This window comes from Peromyscus leucopus, chromosome 15, assembly GCF_004664715.2.
Source record: "Peromyscus leucopus breed LL Stock chromosome 15, UCI_PerLeu_2.1, whole genome shotgun sequence".
NCBI classification, from domain to species: domain Eukaryota; kingdom Metazoa; phylum Chordata; class Mammalia; order Rodentia; family Cricetidae; genus Peromyscus; species Peromyscus leucopus.
The window spans coordinates 62,914,101-62,936,506 of NC_051076.1; the positions used below are offsets into that span (position 1 = coordinate 62,914,101).

The 22,406-nt window shown below is 46.3% G+C and overlaps 2 protein-coding genes across 5 annotated transcripts in view; one reads left to right on the forward strand and one right to left on the reverse strand.

The window, feature by feature from the left end:
• Positions 1-13,594, forward strand: part of Lypd1 (LY6/PLAUR domain containing 1) — a 43,329-nt gene extending 29,735 nt beyond the window's left edge. For 2 of the 4 annotated variants that reach the window (XM_028874922.2, XM_028874920.2), the window contains one exon: positions 12,297-12,791. In XM_028874922.2, coding sequence (XP_028730755.1) covers positions 12,297-12,532 — 236 coding nt within the window. In that variant the 3' untranslated portion in view covers positions 12,533-12,791. Of the gene's footprint in view, positions 1-12,296 lie in introns of all 4 variants that reach the window. The other 2 variants (XM_028874921.2, XM_037211470.1) reach the window with 2 other exon arrangements.
• Positions 12,951-22,406, reverse strand: part of Gpr39 (G protein-coupled receptor 39) — a 202,257-nt gene continuing 192,801 nt past the window's right edge. The window contains exon 2 of the mRNA XM_028874918.2: positions 12,951-13,504. Coding sequence (XP_028730751.2) covers positions 12,975-13,504 — 530 coding nt within the window. The 3' untranslated portion in view covers positions 12,951-12,974. The remainder of the gene's footprint in view (positions 13,505-22,406) is intronic.

The window sequence follows — 22,406 nt, forward strand, 5'->3', positions numbered from 1 at the left end:
GTATAGTGTACCTGCTTGTGTGTACTGAGGGCATGAACAGAACATTCCTGTAGACAGATGTGGACAGTAATAACTAAAGCAGCAACAGCAAACACCCACTTTGTGCCGACCACTGTAGTGTGTGTGTGTGTGTGTGTGTGTGTGTGTGTGTGTGTGTACCATGCACATGTGGAAGACAAAAGACAGACTTTGTCAGACTTTTTTGGTATCATTCCTGAGGTACCATCCACCACTTTTTTTTTTTTTTTTTTTTTTTTTTTTTTTGGAGGCATCGTCTCTCACTGGCCTGGAACTCAAGAAGAAAGGTAGGCTGGCTGGCCAGGGAGTTAACTCCCTGCCTCCGAACGAAAGTCCTCCTTAGTCTGCCTCCCCAACACTGGGATAGAAGGCCTGTGCTACCATACCCATCTTTTTTTATTTTTCAACAAGGCGTTTGTGTATTGAACTCAGGTCCTCAGAACTGCAAAGCAAATCTTTTGCTGACTAGGCTTTCTCTCTAGCCCTCCCCCGCATCACTGTTGGAGCTGGAGTTACAGGTGGTTGTGAGTTGCCTGGGTTCTGTCCCCCTGGAAGAGCGGTCAGTTCTCTTAACCACTGTGTGTTTCTCCAGCCCTGTCTCTTCACTTCCACAGTCTTCCTGTTCAGCACAACTCCTGGGAGCATTGATCTCCATATTCTGATTCCCTGCACCCCCGGAATCGGGTGCCATTGCTGTAGTGGAATGGATCCCCTGAGAAGCGACGTCAATGTCTGGCTTCCCTCTCCTTCACTCCTTGGCCATGCCCCAGCATGCACAGCTTAATAAGGCAGATGAATAGGAATGACTTCCTCCAGGAGATCTATTTGTAGCAATTGTGAAGCCAGCATGCATAGCCACCCAACTAAATCCACGAGTCCCCGGGAGGACAGCACCTCTCCAAAGACTTAAAGAGGATTAAAGTTTTAAATGCATGCCATCTTGATTGATTTAGCAATCGTGGGCGGTGTGTTCAGCAAAGCTTCCGGTCTGCAAATCCCACCCATGAGAAGCTACCAGAAAGTCACAGGACACATCTCTGTGTCCCTGTGAGGTAGAGCACAGGAGCAGCTCTGGCTAAGCCTGAATGTCTCTCACCGAGATTAGGGTTTCATACTCTGCCTGTGTCAGCCATGGCCTGGAGATCTGCCTTAGCTGGAACCTCAGCTACTGAGACGGCACAGGCCTGGAAATGAAGTTCTGAAAGCACTTTACAGACAAACACTCACTGTAGTGGGATCACTGCACACACACACACACACACTCTCACTCCCCCCCCCACGCTCACTGCCCTCCTTTCCTCCCGTTGTTCACTCATTCATTCATATGTGTGTGTGTGTATGTGTGTGTGTATCTGTATGAGGGTATATGTGTGTGCAGGTGTGTGTGTAGTATATGTCTGTGGGTAAATATGTGTGTGTGTGTGTGTGTGTGTACAGAGGTGTTTGTTCGGGTATGTGTCTGTGTGTATCTGTGTGTGTGTGTGTGTGTGTGTGTGAGAGAGAGAGAGAGAGAGAGAGAGAGAGAGAGAGAGAGAGAGACACTCTCATTGACCTCGAACTTGGTGAGTAGGCTCAAGGTTGTCATGTCTCTGCCCCCCACATACTGGGATTACAAATGTGTGCCAGCCACCTGGCTTTTTTTAAGACGGGTTCTGAAGACAGAACTCAGGTCTTCATATTGACATGACAAGCATTTGTCTGCTGAGCGATCTCCTCAGGCCCTCATTTATCCATTTGACAAATACTTTTGAGGCAGTGTGTGCTGGGCTCTGTTTTAATTATTGGGTTTTCCATTCTCTCGGTAGGTTCATTGGTAAAACATGTATTATAAGAAAAAAGCTATGCAGTGGAGGGCCAAGGGGCACCTCTCAGCCATTCACGTCTTTAGAAGTTGTTTGTCTGCTGGTCTTGCCTGTTACTTTCTTCTCCTCTCATGGGTAGTGGGTTGCTGGGCCTCCCAGCCATCTGCACATGTTGAGAGGAGTCCACCTGGGGCAGACCGCAGCTCAGACTCCACCCATAGGGCTGCCAAAGTCGTGCCAAACCATGCCACCCTTCGCCAAACCTGAATGCTGATGCAAGGAAGCCCATCTGGGAGGCTGGGCTGTATGCTGGCTTCCGTGGTATGGACCAATTTGACACCCAGTTGCCCTGTGTTACTACTGCGTGCAGTGAGTCCCAGGCTGCAGAGAAGTGGCTCACGGGATTCGTATTTCTCAATTCTGTTCATTTGCAACTTACAGATGCAATCTATCAGTGAATATATTCCCTCCGTAAAGCACTCATGTATCACAAACAGGGCTGGAGAGAGAGCATGGCCAGGAAATCACTAGTTGTGGAAGCAGGAGGACCTTGCGTCAGATCCTCAGGACCCTGTGATCTCATCACTGGGCGGTGGAATCAGGATGCTCCCTGGAGCTGGCTGGCCAGCCAGGCTAGGCAAGTTGAAAAGCTGTAGGCTCAGTGAGAGACCCTATCACCAAAATAAGGTTGAGGGTGATGGTAGAGACCCAACATGCACTTCTGACTTCGACATGTGCACACACATCTACACACACACACACACACACACACACACACACACACACAAACCATTCATGGAACCATGGGATAATCTAGTGTAAATGTGTACCTTTCTAGTCATCTTGCTCTGATTTTCACTTAGACATACAAACTCTCACACACAAGTTTGTAGACACATCCCTCTGCAGACACAGTTAAAGCAAGTATTGTGCTGTTTTGTGTTTTTCTTATATAAACAGGGCACTTACATGTCATTCTGTAACTTCACTTTTGCCCTCACTGAGAGCATTCTAGAGCAGCATAGGGCACCGTGACTTCCTTCCAAAAGCCGTTTAATGTCCTGTAGTATAAATGTACCTTTTTCCCATTAAGGATGTAAAGATGCTTTTGTTTCCTAGTATAAATGTTCAGTATGACTGTTGAAATTGCATCTTTTGGGTTATTATAGGGCTGGAGCTTTAGCTTAGTGGCTGAGCGTGTGCTTAGCATGCACAAAACCCTGGGTTCCACCTGTAGTAACACACAAAATACGTACACATAGTATAGATCCTTCAGGGGCTGGAAAGGTGGGTCAGTGGTTAAGAATGCACTCTGCTCTTGCAGAGGACCCAAGTTCAGTTTCCAGCACCCACCTAGGGTGGGTCATAACTGCCTGTCACTCCAGCTTCAGGGGATCTGGTGGCCTCTGAGGTACCTGCACTCGTGTGCACATACCCACACATATGGACACATTCACACAGTCTTAAAAACAAAATCTTGAAAAGCGTACAGATCCCTCAGCACATGTACTGATTTATGCTCCAACCAGACATTCATGAAAGCTTTCTGGTTTTATTCTTGCCCTTCCCCTTCAGGCTCAGACTTAAGCTTATGGGGACTGGATTAAAGGAAAAACAGCCACAAATCCCCTGCCTTGTGACCCCAAATCTTGGGCTTTGTGGCACCTCCTTCTTGTGGCTGCTTTGCTGTTTTGAGGATATGCTCACTCCCAGGAGCCCCCAGCCGACATGTAGGAAGAGCGTGGTTGTCGCGGCACTGAAAGGGGGAAGCTATTTGATAAAAATTGCTCATTGGGGCTGTTATTTTCAAAGGTCATTTCAGAACGGTACTTCATTCTCTTCCCTTTTGATTGCAAATGGTTACAAAGAAGGGTCTCATTTGTTTTTCTACCCCTGTGACTACGCAGCATCTCTCCTCAGAGACGGCTAATATTACCTCTTTGCTGTGTATTCTTCCAGAGAGATTTTATGCTTGTAAAATGATGTGTATCTATATGTAAGCTTCATTCTCTCCACAGCCCCCCAAATACGCACATGTGAACATGGTAGGCAGTATGTAGAATGGTTAAGAGTATAGTTTGTAAATCACGTTTCCTGGGTTCAAATCCCAGCTCGACCACATGTCACCTGTATAAATGACTTCACTGATGCTTGTGTCAGCTTCCATGTCTGAGAAAATTGTACTGAGGTCATTACAAGGATTACATAAATGAGCTAGCGTTGTAAAGTTCTTCAAACATATCTGTACTATAGGATGTGCTGACCGGGTGTTTTGTCACCCCGACACAAGCTAGAGTCATCTGAAAAGAAGGAGTCTCAAGTAAGAAAATGCCCCTATCAGACTGGCCTGTAGGCATGTCCATGGTTCGTTTTCTTGATGAAGGATAGATGTGGGAAGGCCCAGCCAGCCCACTGTGGGTGGTGCCACCCCTACACAAGTGGTCCCAGGTCACATGAAGAACCAAGCTGAGCAAGCCATGGAGAGAAGGCCAGGAAGCAGCGCTCCCCCATGGCCTCTGCTTCAGCTCCTGTCTCCAGGTTCCTGCCTTGAACTTCTGCCCTGACTTCCTTCAATAATGGATTATGATCTGGACACATACGCCAGATAAACCCTGCCCTCCCCCAAGCTGCTTTTGGTTAGTGTTTTATCACAGCCGCAGAGAGGAAACTGGGAAACAGAAAGAAGCCAACGTTCCTTCGTTAAATCTTAAAAAGGAGAAGAAAAAGAAAAGCTAGGAGCAAGGAAGGAAGTGTCCGACTCTATTTCACTTTACAACAAAATGTCTCTCAGCCATTTCCTCATTTAATGCCTGGGAGAATTCTCTCTCTGCTGATAAGACGCAGGCTGCTTGGCAGCTCCCTGGTGACAGACAGAGCAGTTGTCCACCCTCGCTACTTGAGTCACCCCTTGATGACTGACCTCAGGTATGGACAGTTTGCGTGTCTGCAGATGGCAGACAGGTTCATCAAGTGGAATCACGGGGTCAAGGAGTGTGCGCCGTGTTCCTGGTGTTGATGGCTGCTGCCGCCCTGTATTCATGGCATTTACACCTGTCTGCCCTCTGAACCAGTGCAGTGAGGAGAACCTGCTCGCAGAGCCCAGGAAACCGGCGCTAATCAGCCCTGTGAACTCTGCCCACGTGCTAAGCAGGACTTGTAGCTCACTGAAGTTTTAATTTGCACATCTCTTCGTGGTGGGGAGGATGAGTACCACAGCACGTGTGCCCAGGCCTTCTTGTCTCGCCTGTGAACTGTCTGTCATCCACCAGCTCCACTTTTCAGACAAAGAACTACTTATTTATTCCTTACTAAGTGCTTGGACCATTTTATACATTAAGGAAATTTAATCATTATAGTTATTTGTGTGTGTGTCTGTGTGTGTGTGTAGTGTTTGCTTATATTCATGTGTATATACATGTGTGAATGCAGGTACACGTACACGAATGTGTATACGTGTGTGGAGGTCAGAGGATCATGATGCCAGGCATGTTCCTCAGTGGCTCTCTACCTTCTTTTTATTTTATTTTTTGTCTTTTTCTCTGTTTTTTAGATGGGGCCTCTCATTGGGCATGGGGTACACTGACTGGGCCAGATTGTATGGCTGTTGAGTTCCAGGGCTCTGCCTCCCTCCACTCAGCACCCCCAGCTCTGGGGTTCCAGATGTGTTCTGCTGCGGCATCTGGCTTGTATGTGGGTGTGAGAGTTAAGCCCGTCCTCATCCTTGCATGCAAGCATGGTACCCACTTCCCAGCCACCCCTTTTTGCTTTAAATAATACTTCAAAATTAAAATTTTTTTGAGTTTATATTTAATTACATTTCTCCCTTTTCTTCCCTCCATAACCTCCCACAAACCCCTCCCTTCTCTCCTTCAAATTCACGGCCTCTTTTTCACTAATTATTATTGCATGCATATATGCATATACATACATTCCATACACAATCACATATGCATACACACACACACACACACACACACACACACACACACACACACACACACAACCTAAATCTTGGCCAGGCAGTGGTGGAGCACGCCTTTAATCCCAGCACTCGGGAGGCAGAGGCAGGCAGATCTCTGTGAGTTCGAGGCCAGCTTGGTCTACAGAGCGAGATCCAGGAAAGGCTGCCAATTCTGCATAAAGAAACCCTGTCTTGAAAAACCAAAAAACAAACAAAACAAAACAAAACAAAACAAAAAACCTAATCTAACCCCTTCAGTTCCTATAACGCTACCCACCCATATATATGCTTTCCAGACTGACCTTTGTCGCTGTACAACCTGTTGGTGTGCTCGCCCCAGCCTCTCCCCTCCCCAGCTTTCCTCAGCTGCAGCTGCCAACAGCCCTTTGTGTAAGGCTGAGGCCTCATGGACTTTTCTCTGTCCAGTTTGGCATTGATATCTTCCTTGCTCAGCTCATGTTTGAACAGTCATGTTGGTGAGAATTTATGGGTACAGCTTTTGATATTATTAGGAGACTCAACTTTACAGTAAATTCTCTGGTCCTCTGGCTCTTACAATCTTTCCGCCTTAGCTGTGGGAGGGTTCTGTACATGCATACAGAGGGGACTGGACTCCACAACTGTGTGTTTTGATTGGTTGTGGTTTTATGCAGTGGTTTCTGTTGCAAAAAGAAGTTTCCTTGGTGAGAGGTGAAGACTGCACGTATCTGTGTGTATCAGGACTAATGCTTACAGATCATTTGTAAGGATTAGGCTGGTTTAGTAAATTAGTAGTTAGAGACTCTCCTCCAACAATGACTTCACCAGCACTGACTAGTTGACTAGGTTTTCGGTACCAGGCGTAGTCTCTCTTTTGTTGAGTGAGTCTTCCATCCAACAAGAGAGCCACTGGCTGCCACCACGGTGTGCTTGCCCCTACTGGACCTTCAGAGTTACCGTGCCATGCTGGTCCCCGATGTGGTTCATGGGTGTCACAGATGGGCAGGACTGTTGGTTGCCTCCCTCCTTTGGAAGTTTACTGTTTTTCTTTTTACTTTTTATTTTTGAGACACACCTCATATGTTTAGGATTTTAAAAATCTTTTTATTAAAATATCATTACATCATTTTTCCATTTCCCATTCTTCCTTCGAACCCCTCCCGTGTCTTTTGCCTTTTCCATCTAGCCCCTCCCATGCTCACCCCTGGGTTCCCTCTCAAACTTTTATTCTCTTTTTCTCTGATTATTATTTCTACACACACACACACACACACACACACATACACACACATTGATATAACTTGCTTAGTCCATTTAGTCCACTGAGATTGAGCTCCACATTTTCACAGCTGGTCACATTAGTATTGGATAACCAATTAGGGGACTCATCCCTGAAGACTAATTCTCCTCTCTTGGCAGTCATTAGTTGCCTATAGCTCTTTGTGGGTGAGGCTCTATGAGACTTCTCTTTTCCACATTAGCTTGTCTATTGCTATTGTCATTGTTCGGGTCCTGTTCAAGGCGGCCATCCATTGCATTATCACAGGGACAGCTTCCCTGTCTGTTCTGGGAGATGTGATCGATCTCACAGTAAACTTTCTGGCCCTCTAGCTCTTACAATCTTTCTAACCTCTCTTCCCAGAAGAACACTCTCTGTTCAAGCTGGGCACCCCATGATCAACTGCTCTCTGTATTTTGGCAGGTTGTGGTTTTCTGGATCATCTCTGTCTGCTGCAAAGAGAAGTTTCTTTGGTGAGGGATGAGAGCCACACTTACCTGTGATTCTAAGACTAAGTATTAAGGATGCAGTTAGGAGTTATGCTGTCCTAGTAAAGCCGCAGTCCAAGGTTGCCTCTAGGACCCATGACCTCACTAACCCTAGGTAGTTGTTGGTTACTGCCAAGATATGAGTGCCACTACTGCACCTTTAGGACTACCTTGCCACACCAGCCATTGTGGTTCACAGACTTTACAGCTGAATAGGTCTGTTAGTTGCTTTTCTCTTTAGGGAGTTTGCATAGCACCTTCTACTATGAAAGTTAGTCATTAGGAAGGAGACTTTCAGGCTAGCTCTGGCTAGACTCTCCTGAGTCCTGTGTTTGAAGTAGGTGGTGTCTTCAACAACAGAGATTCATCTTCAACCTCAGGGAGACAAGCAAGGGCAACAGTAATAGCCTACGCTGTTTTGGAAGCCTCTTGGGTTCCCTTGACCAACAACTCAAAAGAAGGTTCCTAATGCCTGGTGCTGAGATTTTTGTTAGATGCTCTATGGTTCTTAGGGGACCCCTGTCAGCCCAAGTGATGTAACGTCATTGTGTGTGTGTGCCACACAGAGACATCATTTGCCTAGTTACATCATTCAACAAGGATGAGCTTTTTTTCCCTTTAAGTAGCTGGATTGGTGAATGACAGCACTTTTAAAGTGGAGGTTGGCACAGAATATGGCCCATAGAATCAACTAACCAGGCACATAGGGGCTCACAGAGACTGAACCAACAATCAGGGAGCCTGCATGGGTCTGACCTAGGTCATCTGCATATATGTTATGGCTAAGTAGCTTGGTGTTCTTGTGGGACTCCTAACAAAGGGAGCAGGGGCTGTCTCTGACTCTTTTGCCTGCTTTTGGGACCCTTCTCCTCCTACTGGGTTGCCTCATCCAGCTTTGATATGAAGGTATGTGGCTAGTCATATTGTAATGCCATGTTTGGTGGATATCCCTGGGGGGGGCCTGCTCTTTTCTGAAGGGGAATGGAGGAGGAGTGGATCTGGGGGAGAGGGGAGGTGGGGGTGGGAGCTAGGAGGAGAGGAGGGAGGGGAAAATGCAGTCAGGATGTAATAGACAGAAAAAAAGTTAAAATATAAAATAAAAATAAAATCAAGGTTAGGAATATATCGTGTAAAACTTAATTTTCTAACAGGCAGAGTGAATGGAAACATTTTAGAGAATGCCTGGGAACTGAAAAAATGCCTCCTACATAGGAGCATTCCTACACTCTCCCTGTATCTCCAGAGGAGCTGACTTCCAGGACGGCTGACCAGTGCTAGAAAATCAATCCCTACAAACATGCAGTTACAGAAAAAAAGTAACATGAAATTGCATGCTTTAGAGAAAGCTGAAAGTACTTCTTAACCGCCCTTTGAGAGTTTCAGGCAGTTTGAATCCTTACTATTTCTACACCGCACACCCAAACCGCCAATTCTCCTGGAGGAGGGGTGCAAACCAAAACCACATTTGCCCAGACACCTGCAGGCAATTGCTGGGTAAAGGTCCCTGGCTTCTGATGGAGGACATTATATCACTCAGTGGCAAAAAGCACCATGCAGACTTGAGACCCTGGCTTCTGAGTCTGGTGTCATCATTTCATCTTTATCCATCCCAAATCAAAGCCATTTGTTTATAGAAAAGGTTCACAGACACACACACACCAAAGCTCATTGTCCAAGTCAACACATCTTGCAAACTCATCCATCTCCAGGCTTAGTTGGCTATTGAATTAGTTATTATGCTCATTGCTGTGGCCAGATGGATACCTAACAAAAAGCAACCGAAGGAAAGGTTCACTTTGTCACAGGTAGGAGTGTCCATGACATTGTGATATGACGCTGTCATCCACAAATGTGTCGGGCCATATTCATAGCTGTGCTGGGACACTAGGCTGGTTACCGCTGAAGCCTAAGAAGGATACAGTCTCTCGTCGGGGAGAAGGCATGGAGATAGCAAGAGTGTAGTACAGCTGGCCACAGTCCACCTGCAGACAAGAGGTGAGATCAGATGATCCAACCTCAAGGCTGATTCCCAGTGATCCACTTCCTCCAGCCTCCACCTTCGGAAGGCTCTCTAACCTTTCCAAACAGGGCCGCTATCTAGAGACCAAGGCTTCAAACACACGAGCGTCAGGAGGGTATTTCTCATTCAGACTACACTTGCCGCCATAATGTGTTCTATTGCAGATGACAGCAGAGTCTGATGATGGGACCCAGGCAAGCTACTAGGCCTCAGTAAGCAGCCCTCAGGCTCCAGATCTGCACACCGTCATGGGGGCCTTCCTCCTAATGCTTTCAGCCGTGCTAGTCAGCCATGCTTCTCATCACTGGAGCAAAATGCTTGAAAGAATCAATGTGGGGAGAAGAAAGGCTTGTATTGGTTCAGTTTGGGGGTGGGGGCTGCGGAGATCTCTCAGGCAGCAAAGTGCACATTATGCAAGCACCAAAGGGCCTGAATTTGATGCCCAGGACACATACTTTAAACAAATCCATATGTGGTGGTACATGCTTATAATTCTTCGGGCAAGATGGGTGGTTCCTGGGAAACAATATCTGAGGTTGATCTCTGGTCTCCACATGTACACACACACACACACACACACACACACACACACACACGGGAGAGGGGGGCTGAGCACGGGGCTGGAAGCTCAATCCATGGTCAGAGACCTGTGGTGATACAACATATTACCGTAGATGCATGTGAAGAAGTAGGGCCCCTCATCCATAGCCAAGAGAGAGAGACAGAGTCAGAGACAGAGAGAGAGCAAGAGAGAGAGAAAGAGAGAGAGAGAGAGAGAGAGAGAGAGAGAGAGAGAGAGAGAGAGAGAGAAACTAGAGTGCCACTGTCCCCTTTAAGAACATACATGCTGTGACCTGAGACCTCCTCCTGAACCCCACCTCCCCGCAGCACCATGCTGGGGACCAAGCTTTTTCTACACAGGACTTTCCAGGGCACACTATATCTAAACTTCAGAAACGGAACTAACCGAGCTGGCACACGGTAGCCATCTGCACAGTGTCTGACTTCCGGGAAGGCCCTTACATGCTCAGCTGTTAAAACTGTTAATACTTTGAGACAAGGGCTTATGTAGCCCCGGGTGGTATCAAACTCACAACAGAGCTGAGGATGACTGGACCCCCTGATCCCCATGCCTCCGCCACCCAAGTGCTAGGGTTACAAATGTGTACCACTGCAGCCAGTGTATGCAGTGCTAGGTGGAGTCCAGGGCTTCATGCCTGCTGAGGCATCTGTCAACAGTGACACATCCCTAGCCTTGTTATCATTATGAGGGTTGCTTAACTGTAGTGAACCCTCAGCTTTAAAAAAAAAAAAAAAAATCCTATAATCATCAGGGATGCCCTACTTTGACAGCTCCTCTGGGATTGGATAAGACGCTTGCACTCCTTGAGGTGAGCTCTGTAGTCTTTCCAGAGAGCTTCTTTGTCTGTGTGATGGGTACACATGCACATGTGTGCTTGCGTGTGGGGAAGCCGGAGCTCAATATCAAATGTCTTCCTCAACTACCTCTCCATATTAGTCTTTAAGTCGGCGTCTCTCTCTGAGCCTGGATTAGGATAGGCCAGCTGGGCAGTAAGCTCCAGGGATCTCCCCGTCTCTATCTCCCAGCACTGGGATGATAAGCCTGTGTTACCATCCCTGGCTCTTTTACGTGTGCTCTGGAGAATCTTAACTCTGGTCCTCATGGTTGCAGGGCAAACACTTTGCCCGCTGAGCCGTCTCCCAGCCCCCCACCCCACCCCCAACCAACTCTTTGATGCCAACTTGTCCTGAGGGCAAACTGCTTCCTGGATACACTGTCAGTGCCTCTGCCTGCTCTTTAAACGCAGTGTACCCCTAAAATCGGGGTCCCTACGATAGAGACCGGGAGTACTCCCTTTGAAATGTTCTGTATTCAGAGAATTCTAGGATTTAATAAACTCATGGTTGAGAGCCATCTCTCTCTCTGGCCACTTACTAGGTAATAACAGAGATAACATCTGGATGTGTGGTATGTGGTCCTAGCATGAGACAGATGGTTTGAACAATAACAAATGAAAGAAAAACCTTGTCGTCTAGTATAACGTAGGAGCTAATCTAAAAATAGGCCTTGTCATTGGGATGGTGACTTGGTCAGTAAAAACACTTGCCATGAAGCATGAGGACCTGAGTCTGATGCCCAGAACCCATATAGAAAAAGCTGGGTGTGGGGGCGGGAGAGATGGTTATAGAGTATACATACACTGCTCTTATGGAAGTCTTGAATTTAGCTCCCAACACCTCTATAAGGCAGCTCACAACCACCCGTAACTCCAGCTCCAGGGGAATCCAATGGCCTTTGCTGGAGTCTGAGGATACTGCCCGCACACATACACATACATTGCACATACACACATACACACAGAGAGCGAGAGACAGAAACAGAGACAGACAGACAGACAGAGACAGAGAGAGACTTTGATTTTAATGGCTCTTTATTCATGGATACAGCAACTAAAATAGCTGTCAGAACAATTTTGTCCAAAGTGAAACGGTGTCTGTCACATTCACCGTAGATTCTGTGTGACCTCCATGCAGTCACCCAAAAGGACTCCCAGGACAGTGCAAACCTGAGAGTTCTTACACCCCGAGCCATCTCCTAGCTCAGGGGACAAGAACCCTTTCTGTGGGAAGAGTTAAGGAAAAACTATGCACTCAGATCTGGGCTCAGAGTAATGGCTGGACCACGGGCCGCACATGCTAACCCCACTTCTCCGGGCCTGTGTTGCAGGGATCATGTACCGGAAGTCGTGTGCATCGTCAGCAGCCTGTCTCATCGCCTCGGCTGGGTACCAGTCCTTCTGCTCCCCTGGGAAATTGAACTCCGTGTGTATCAGCTGCTGCAACACTCCTCTCTGCAACGGGCCGAGGCCCAAGAAAAGAGGCAGCTCCGCCTCGGCCGTCAGGCCAGGGCTTCTCACCACCGCCCTGCTCTTCAGCTTAGCCCTCTGCCTGGCACACTGCTGAAGCTAAAGGAGACGCCAGCCCCTGCTGCATCATCTGTCTGGCCCGCACTCTCACCTCCCTGAGTCTCTTCTGGGTGTCCTTTTATTCTGGGTAGACAAAGGGGTCTTTTTGTTCCCTTTCAAGTAACGCAAGATTGCCATGCACAAACACTTTGTAAGCTCTGAAGCAATCCAGTCTGAATTTCCGTGTGTAGTTGAAGAAAAAGCATAGCGCGGAAAGCCCAGATCTTCCCGTCCCAATCCGTGTAGCCACCGCCAAGGCCAGCCTGGAAGAATCAGCCCTTAGAAGTCATTGAGATATGCATCTGCCCTTCCCAAAGCCTCGAGCTTCCATTCTGTCCCTGCTAGGAGTCACAGTCTATTGGGGGACTGCTGTGTGAAGGTGACTTCGCTTTTGTGGGAGGGAAGAACCAGTTTCTGCTCAAGGCTTCTGAACTTGACATTCACACTTCTTGCTCCTGTAAACCATTTTCTGTGGTGGCATCAGCTGGTTTGGTCTCTGAGTCAGTCTGTGGTGACTCAGGACTCAAGGGCTGGAGCTTAGCCTCTCCGGGCCTGGCCTCGGTCTGAAAAGTGCTTAAGAAGACCTTGTTAGTTCTCCGGGAGGAAGAGCTTCTCCGGGAGGAAGCGTTCCGCCGGGAGGCTAGGAAGATGAGGGGGCTGCGGGCTGAGCTGGTGCTGGCCTTGGCGGAGCTGAAGTGGGCACGCAGGCGTTTCTCCTGGTTGGCGTGCTGCAGGGTCAGCCGGCAGCAGAGCACCTGCCAGAACACCTTCCGGAACTGCTGAGAGGACACGTTGTAGAGGAGAGGGTTGACCACGGAGCTGAGGTAGAAGAAGGTGTTGGAGAAGGGGAGAAGGATCATGTAGGCCCTGAAGTACGGCTTGGTCCATTCATCCTTGGGTTTGGCTGCAGCCATGATCCGCCGCACCTGATTTGGCATCCAGCACACGGCCAGTGTCACCACGATCAGTCCTGGGCAGGCAAGAACAGGACAGAAAAAGAGATGGGGGAGAAAAACAGCATGAGAACAAAAATAAATAAATAAAACCCATAAAATATTCAGCCCTTGGTTCTGTTGCTTACTGGCCAGGAAACGGTACCAATTTTTCAGTGCTGTGCTTGACGGCTTCTTTTTGCCACTGGCAAAGGAGAATTTAATGCTGCTTCAAGCTCAGGGGACTTGGCTATGTTAAAGAGCGTTAAATGCTTTCGACAGTGTATTTATACCTGTGGGTGCCCGTTAATTTTCAAAATGTTTTCATTGTTGCGTGTGTATCCAGAAAATATCTCATGTTGGCCATAAATCTGGTTTTGTCTTTTTGTTTCTGGGTGCGCCCATAAGCTATAGCCATACTAGGTGAAATGGTGTTGTTTTGTAAACAATGACTGAACGAAGAAGACCCAGTGACATTCTTAAGTCAAATGGAGGTTGCTTCTCTTTGGTTCAACAAATATATTTTATGACAATGATTTTGCATCCAATTTCAGGAGAAGCCAAATCAGGGACAGATTATTATAGAGAAGTACCACTCAGTCCCCCTCTTTGTGCAAGAGACATTTGGATGCCCTGTGCTTGAGTTCTGCCTTACATAACCACAGCCACTTCTACAGTTCTGACAAACTGAAATTGCAAAACAAGACATTTTACAGAGACATATACATGTAGATGAAGTAATATATAAATATATGTCCCAAAAGATATACACACCTCTAGCCATGATGCTTCTATCTATTTCAGTAAAGCATTTTCGGAACCAATGCCCCTCCTACCTTCACATGGGAAAACAAAATATCCCGAACACCCAAATCTCTGAAACTCATTTTGTGTACAGACAGGGGCACACCCTCTGCCTTTGTAGCACTGAGCTGTAGTGTGGATGGCCAGGAGTGAGCAGGTCTTACGGAAGAGGGAGGTCCTCAGCTCACCCCCTTCCAGACACTCATTTGGATGCCCCATGCTTTCGTTCTGGCTTACATGATCATAGACTCTTCTATTCTCTGACAAACACCTGGAATCACAAGATGGAGAGACTTTACCGACAAAACAAGAAAAATAAGCCTTGGGAATCTTTCGGGCTTTCTCTTTTCTTAGGAAGCTGAGCAGCCAGAGCAAAAATTCCTGAGAGAGGGGCTGATATCTTAAAGCAAGAATCTGATGGGACCAGTGAGATGGATGGTCAGCAGTTAGGACCTAAGTGCTGTTCCGAGAACCCACATCAGGCAGATCACAATGGCCCGTCACTCCGGCTGCAGGGAATCTGACACCTGCCAGCCACCTCGGCACCTGCAGTCCTGAGCACACCCCTCCCCACACATACAAAATTAAACGTAAATTTTTTTTTAATTTTGCGTTTTACAAGTGTTTCTTCCCACTCTGGCACCAATTTTCTCAGAAACTACGGAGAAGTAACAATTGGTAGTCACTGTTTCTTGCCTAGAGTAGATGGTAAATTGATCATTAGTTAATGGTCCAGGGAATGCAGACATGTTCATGAGCCCAAGGTTACCCCTGTGGCTGATGGAGGAGGAGACCTTGACCATCCCTAACTCAGCTGCACCCAAAGACAAACCCTCCAAACGAAGCCATCTGTCAGCAGGGAGGGCCTGGGAAACTCTGGTCCTTTGTGAATTTCTAAGGATTCCTTCTGCCAGGGCTTTGAGATAAAAACCAATCTGCTTGTGTCTTCCCTTTGAATTTGCTTTCCTGAGAACTGTCAGTAAATCTAAGAATAAAATAGGCAACGCAACATATTGATCCGATGAAAGAGCAAAATAAATAAATAAATACTATCTCGAGTCAAGAGCGGATTCCAAATCACCTTGTTACCACTGCTGCATAAAAACAGCAAAAAACAGACACTTCCTGATTTAAAAAAACAAAAATACACTTGTACAGGAAACTGAGACTTTGAGGAGCTCCCAGCCACCCAAGCCAGATTGGTTTTGAAGTTGTGTAGTTCTGAGTTCAGTATTGATTATGAAGGAGAACAGATGCCTGACTATATGAGGAAGCTACACGTTTTCACAAAGCTTCACGTTTGTTTGTGTTTCTTTGTTTGTTTGTTTGTTTCCCATCACTGAGTTTTGCCGAACAAGTCCAGCCATGATCTGAGGATGTGTTTGTCAGAACATGGAAATGGAGCACACAGCTTTCTATGCGCGCTCTGCGACATGGTGGGAAGTTGCTCTCTGCAGATCTAGAAAGCTGACTAGGAGCTCCTTGTACCTCCTACAGGCCGAACATGGCATAGCTCTGAGAGCCAGCCAGCAAAAGAGATGAGAGGAGGCAGGGTGGGAAGGGGAGAGGTGTTGGGAAGGAAGTGGAGGCACATCAGGATGGAGGGGGAGAGATGTTGGGGAAACAGGGGAGAGGTATTGGGGAGAAGGAGGAGGAGGAGGAGGAGGAGGAGGAGTGTCCTAAATCTCTTTCCGCAGTGCATTCCCTCTCTGTTCTCCTCAACACCTGCTTACACATCCTTTCGTTGGCTTCCTGCATGCGCTTGCTCAGCCCCAACCATCCTTCATTGTCATCCCATCGAAAGAAGGAGATTTTAGTTTTGTTTTGTTTTATTTTTTAAGAAGAAGAAAAGAAAGAGGAGAAGAAAGAGGAAGAGCAGGGGAGGGGGAAGAACCCCAGTGTCCAGGTAGACGAAAAGGGATGGGCCAGACTGTGATCCGGAACTCGCTTTGTAGTTTCAGCCAGGATTTGTGAAATTGAAATGAGATAGCAAACGGCAGCTGGGTCCGTTTGAATGAGTAGCAGCAAATGGGAGGAAAGATCAGAATTCCTCCATGAGAAGGAGCCTGGTAAGGAAGCTAGGCTTTCAGGCTGTGGAAGTAAGCCGGTAGGACAGTGAGTTCAGACTTGGAAGAAGAAAGAGTGTGAATAGAAATGGATGGGTTCTAACCGGTACAGACAAGCAGGTCTAGACATAGACCATGGAGCTGGGAAACTAGCTTCCTCCACTCCAGCTTCTGTGCTGGGCACTTACTCCTCACATGGGGTTCTCATCTCCTGACAACCCAGAGAGGTCAACGCAGTCAGGATCGTCACTTAACCTGCCCATCTCCCAAACCTATGATGCAGGATCCCTTGTCCTCTCAAGATGCAACACCGCCAATGTCTCCTATTTTCAGTTTGTTAAAGAAACACAGGCAATGTGGCTACCGAGGTGGCTTAGCTGTTAAAGTGCCTGCCTCCCAAGAGTTCAGGTCTCTGGTACCCACAAGGATGCTGGATGGACAGGATGAAGAGCCCACCCGGAGTGCCAGCCTTGGAATGTGGACACTAGGGGTTCCCAGAGCAACATGGGTAGTAAGACTAGCCAGATCGGTGGGCTCTGGGTTTGACTGAGAGGCCTTGCTTCAGTGAGTAAGGTATAAGAGTTAGTTAACAAGATCAAGAACTGGACATCAACTTTAGTCCCTCACAGGTTCACACATATGCCCTCACACAGGTTTCAACATACTTATGCAAACATGCATGCATGTACATGCACATACCACACACAAAGAGACAGATATAAAAATGGAAGGAAAAAAAAAAACAGGCAAGAAAGAAGTCATTAACTGTGACCCACATATAATGTCACTCTACCCACTGAAATAACAGAAGCCATACAACTAATTTAAAGTTTTTCAAGCAGATTAAAAATGACATCAGTGACAACACATTTTGATTAATTAATTGATTTTTTTTCATTTATTTTATATACCAGCCATAGTTTCCCCTCCCTCCTCTCCTCTAATCCCCCCCACACCTCCTGACTACCCCCATCCACTCCCCTCCATTCAGAAAGGGGCAGCCAATGAAGCAGGACACATTGAGTTGACTCAGGACCAAGCTCCTCCCCCTGCATCAAGGTTGGGCAAGGTAACCCAGCATGGGGATTGGGCTCCCAAAAGCCAGCTCAAGAGCCAGGAACAAGTCCTGATCCCACTGCTAAGAGCCCCACAAACAGAACAAGCTACACAACTGAGTGACAACAATTTTTATAATGCTACTTAACTCACACACATATGACTGGATTTCTTATGCAAGTAAAATATGGAATCACTATGAAAATATCATTGGTGAGATTTTTTTTATTCTTCACTCACCCCTGCCCCTTACTAACTCCCTAACATGTACACAGTCAGCACCAAGGGCCCTCCTGAGTAGCCTGCATTTGCAACACTACCAAGCATTGCTGAATTGAATTTCTTAATGTGTATCCCTGACTACAGTGTATGCTGTTTTGCCAGGCTCTCACTAACCTCCGTAAAAGTGTTGGTCACATTATTCAATGTCTACATTGTTCTGAAAGTACAAAAATGTCTTCTGCATGTCCCACCCCAAACTCTGACTCTCGGGAACACACAAGTCATGCCAACCGCCTGGCGGAGCTGTTGACTTACCCTTCCCCCACCTCAACTGGAGGCGAGAAAAATGGCTTCCACTCTGTGTTTAAAATGATAATTTTGTTCTAGGAAAATGGAAATCTGGGTCTACAAGGTGCCACCAATGGCAGTCTGAGTCATGTGCCCACAGGCAGTGTGAGAGTTCAGTTAGCCTTCCTGGAACAGGAAGCCAACCAGCCCCTCTGTGCAAAATTGATCAATTCACAATGACATGCAATTGTTCATTGTTACATTTGAAAAAAAATTCGTCCTTTTCCACAATACACTGTTGAGATGAAATACCATACCTACCATGTCCAGAGGTAACTTCCTATTTTGGCTGTTTGAAATTAATTCAACTCCAGTCCCAGCTACTCTATAGCTAACACAATGCTTTAAAGTCTTATTCATGGCTTAATGGAGTGCATTAAAGATTTGACTAAATTTATGTTTGGCTGCAATCAATTTAGACTTGTGTATTACATTTGGGGGAAAAGAATCTATACGGCTTTGGTCTGTGTGGTGCAGCATGGAGCCCATGTTTAAATAGTGTGAGTGTGAACGTGAATGAAGATTGGCGAACGGAACCCTCTCAAGCAGAGCGGGTAAACTGTCTTCACCGGATTATTAATGGGTCGGTATTATACCCCAGACAGCACTGTGCTTCGGATTTTGAAATACCTTCACATCTTATCTGCTTCTCCACATAAAGCACGTCTGGTTTTGCTCCTCCATCAGCACAATAAAGTGACAAGACCCATTAGACAACGACTCACATACATCCTTGGAGGACGATGTTTACAAACCAGATGCAGAGCTGGAGAAACGGCTCAGTGGATAAGGCACTTGCTGCACAAGTGTGGGGACTCGAGTTCTTCTCCAGACCCACATAAAGCTAGATGTCATCGCGTGTGCGTGTGCAATCCCAACGTTCCTACTGCAGCACAGGAGGTGGAGACGGGAGCATCCCTGGAACCTTCCAGGCCAGCTAGTCTGCTTCGTGCAGCAGCGAGATAGAAACCCCATCTCAAAAAAACAAGGTGGAAGGCAAGGACCAAAGCCCCCGAGGTTGTCCTCTGACCTCCACGTGCAACGTGTTCCCTGGCGCTGGCACAGCTACACTGGCACACATGAACATTGTCCTAGTTTGCTTTCTGTGTTGCTGTGATAAACACGATCAAAAGCAACTCGAGGAAGAAAGAGATTATTTCATCTTAAAGGCTAGAGTCCGTCATCAAAGGGAGCCAAGGCAGGAACTTATAGCAGAAACCACGGAGGAAAGCTGTTTATGGATTTGCTCCCAACTCTGCATTCAGCTATCTTATATAAAACACACACACACACACACACACACACACACACACACACACATATATTATAGCTTATTCATCTTTGTTACTCCCAAAGCGACAGGAGAATGACCACCGACCCAAATCATCACCTGCAAAATTAAAGCAAGCAATTAATTAATGAGCTTTCTTATTCATGTACACAAACTGCCTCCCCAATAAGGCAAGGTTCGGAGATCAGCATGGGATGTAAGGAAGACAAGGTTTTTATAGCTCAGGAATAAGGGGTTTCCAAATGGGGGATTTAGCAGACAAAACAGGCAGGACTACAGGAGTGGAAGATAAGCATAACAAGTTAGTCGCAATGACCTCCTGAAACAAAGACATGATTGCAAGGTGGTTGTAACAAGGTAGCCATAGCGACCTTTTGAAACAAAGGTTGGGTTGCAAGATGGTTACTTACTTTGAAACAAAGGTGGGGTTGCAAGATGGTTATGACAGCTTCTTGAAACAAGATACTGTTGCCATTTCCTGGAATAGGCAGTACAGAACCATTTGTAGTTACCATAACAGGTGGGGCATAGCCCAATCCTAAAGAAACAGATTTAATCACAAACAGGGATGAACCTAGTTTGTCTTTACTATAAGATGACTTTCAAGCCTAAGATGGAGGCAGTCTGGTTCATCAGGCCAGCTGCCTCAGGATGGTACTACCCACAGTGGGCTGGGCCCCCCTACATCAAGTATCAATCAATAAAATCTTCCACAGACATGCCAACAGGCTGGCCCGATGGAGGTAATTCTTCAGTGGAGGTGTCTCTAAGTGTGTGTCAAATTGACAGCTGAATCTATGACAATCACGTACACACAAAAATTAAAGAAACTCTCACTCTAAAAACAGAAGCAATGCAGACATCTAACTCCACACTCTGGGTGTGGTGGCATGCATTTGTAATCCCAGCATTGAGGAGATGGTGGCATCTCCACAGCTCTGGGGGCAGATGACTTGGTTTAGTTTTCACAGATTCATTTGGATCTGCAGCCCTGGACATGGTGGTATTGACTTACCTAGGACTATGCTCTCCTTTCTCCCCTCTGACCTATAAGGTGAAGGTCATTATCAAGTATATCCCTGTGGTCATCTCAGAGTCTCAGGAGAGAACATCTCCTGTCACAAATGAGAACACTAAGCCCAAGTGGTTTGTCCAATATCTCAGGCCCAGAGCACAAGACTCCCTATCCCATACTCATAACATTAAGGCACCCTACCTTTGACTACCAATGGAGGCTTTTGTACTATTGCAATTTGTGGGGGAGAGTACAAATTTAGACTCAAGTGTTGACTTGTCAACATGGGATGCGGTGAAAGAGACATCTATACAACTGATCATAGCCCATGTTAAAACTCAGTCCCCCTCAAAGAAGCATTTATTGAAATTCTTAGGTGCATGGTTCCCACCTAAAGGAACATGAAACTACAACCTGGGACCACCAAGAGTGTTCGGGATACAATGTGACTTTGGAGCATGTGGTGACTTGGCCTACAAGGACTCTGTCTATCTGCCCATGCATCCATCTGTCATCTATTACCTACCTATTCCTCTGTTCATTCACTTATCCATCTGTCATCAGCCTATCTATCATCTGTCATTTATCTATGTATACCTGTATCTATCATCTATATATCTATCATTTATTATTTATTATCATTTATCTATCTTCCAGTCAGCCAGCTATCTATCATCTATCAATTTGTTCTTCTGACCATCCATTTTTCTAACATTGGCCTATTATCTATCTACCTACCTATCAAGCATCTATTCATCTATTATCTATCCCTCATTTATCATTCATCTGTCTCTTCATTCACCCATCTATCATATATCATATCTTTTTATCTGTCCACCCAATTTTCCATTCATCTATTATCTGTCATCTAGCTAGCTACCTAGCTATTATTGATTTCTCACTTGTCTGTCTACCTATTTATCTGTCCATCTATCTTACATTAGTTCTTATAGAAAAATTGTTATTAAGCCAGGTTTGGTGGCATCATTTGTAATACCAGCACTAAGGAAGTGGAGATAAGTGGTTCCCTGGAGCTTGTTGGCCAACCAGCCTAGCCTATTTGGGCCAATTAGAGACCTCAGCTTAAACCAAAAGTCTGGTGCCTGAAGAATAATACCCATGGTTGTCTTCTGGTCTCCGCATGCATGTGCACATATATTTATACTCAGACAAATACACACAAATACACAGAAGGGTGTTATTTACTAGTATTGACCGAGTGAAAAATATCTGTAAACTTATATCTATCCTCAGAAAGGTGGTTTGTGTGATTTGAACAAATCCCAAAGAGTTCCTTTCCTACCTGTGTCAGAGGTCCACTTTACTGAGCTACAGGAACCTTGTGGGTGCAGTGGGCAGGCTGAGGGCTATGGGATTTCTTAGTTACTATGGTCATTTTGCCTCTTTCCTACCCACTCCTACTTTCTAATTTAACTCTGGTTACAGTGCACAAGGACTAAGTATTTCATTATTTCTGTTGGTTTGTTTGTTTCCCCATTTATACTCCCTGGAGTGCCCTTATTCATGCAGGAGACACTGCTTGATTGACAGTGTTCTATTACGGACACCGTCTGTCCTAGGCACAGAAGTTGAGAAGAACAAGGTAACTTCAGCCTAGTTTGTTCAGAACCATAAGAAAGGTCAAAGCAGAGGGTTAAGCCAGCAAAAGCTGGATTCTAACCAACTTTCCCACAAACAGGAACAACCAGATTTTTTTTTGTGAAAGGTCAGAAATGTCAACTTGACACAGCCTAGAGTCACCTGAGAAGGGAGTCTCAATGGGGCATTACCTATGAAGTGGGCCTTTGGGAGAGTGTTCTGATTATTAACTGATAAAGGAAAACCCGGTCCACTTTGGGAGGTACTATTCCCGCTTTAGGTGGTTCTGAGATGTATTGAAATCTAGCTAAGCATAAGCCTGTGAGTAAAGCAACAAAATGTGCCTTCATGGTTTCGGCTTTAAGCTCCTTCTTGAGTTCCTGTTCTGACTTCACTCAATGAAGTGCTGGGAACTGGAAAGATAAGCCAAACAAACCGCTTCTTCCTTCAAGTTGCTTTTGGTCAGAATGCTTTATCACAGCAACGGGAAAGAAAGTGGGACAGAAGGGCCAGGGAGATGGCTCAGTCAGAAAAATGTC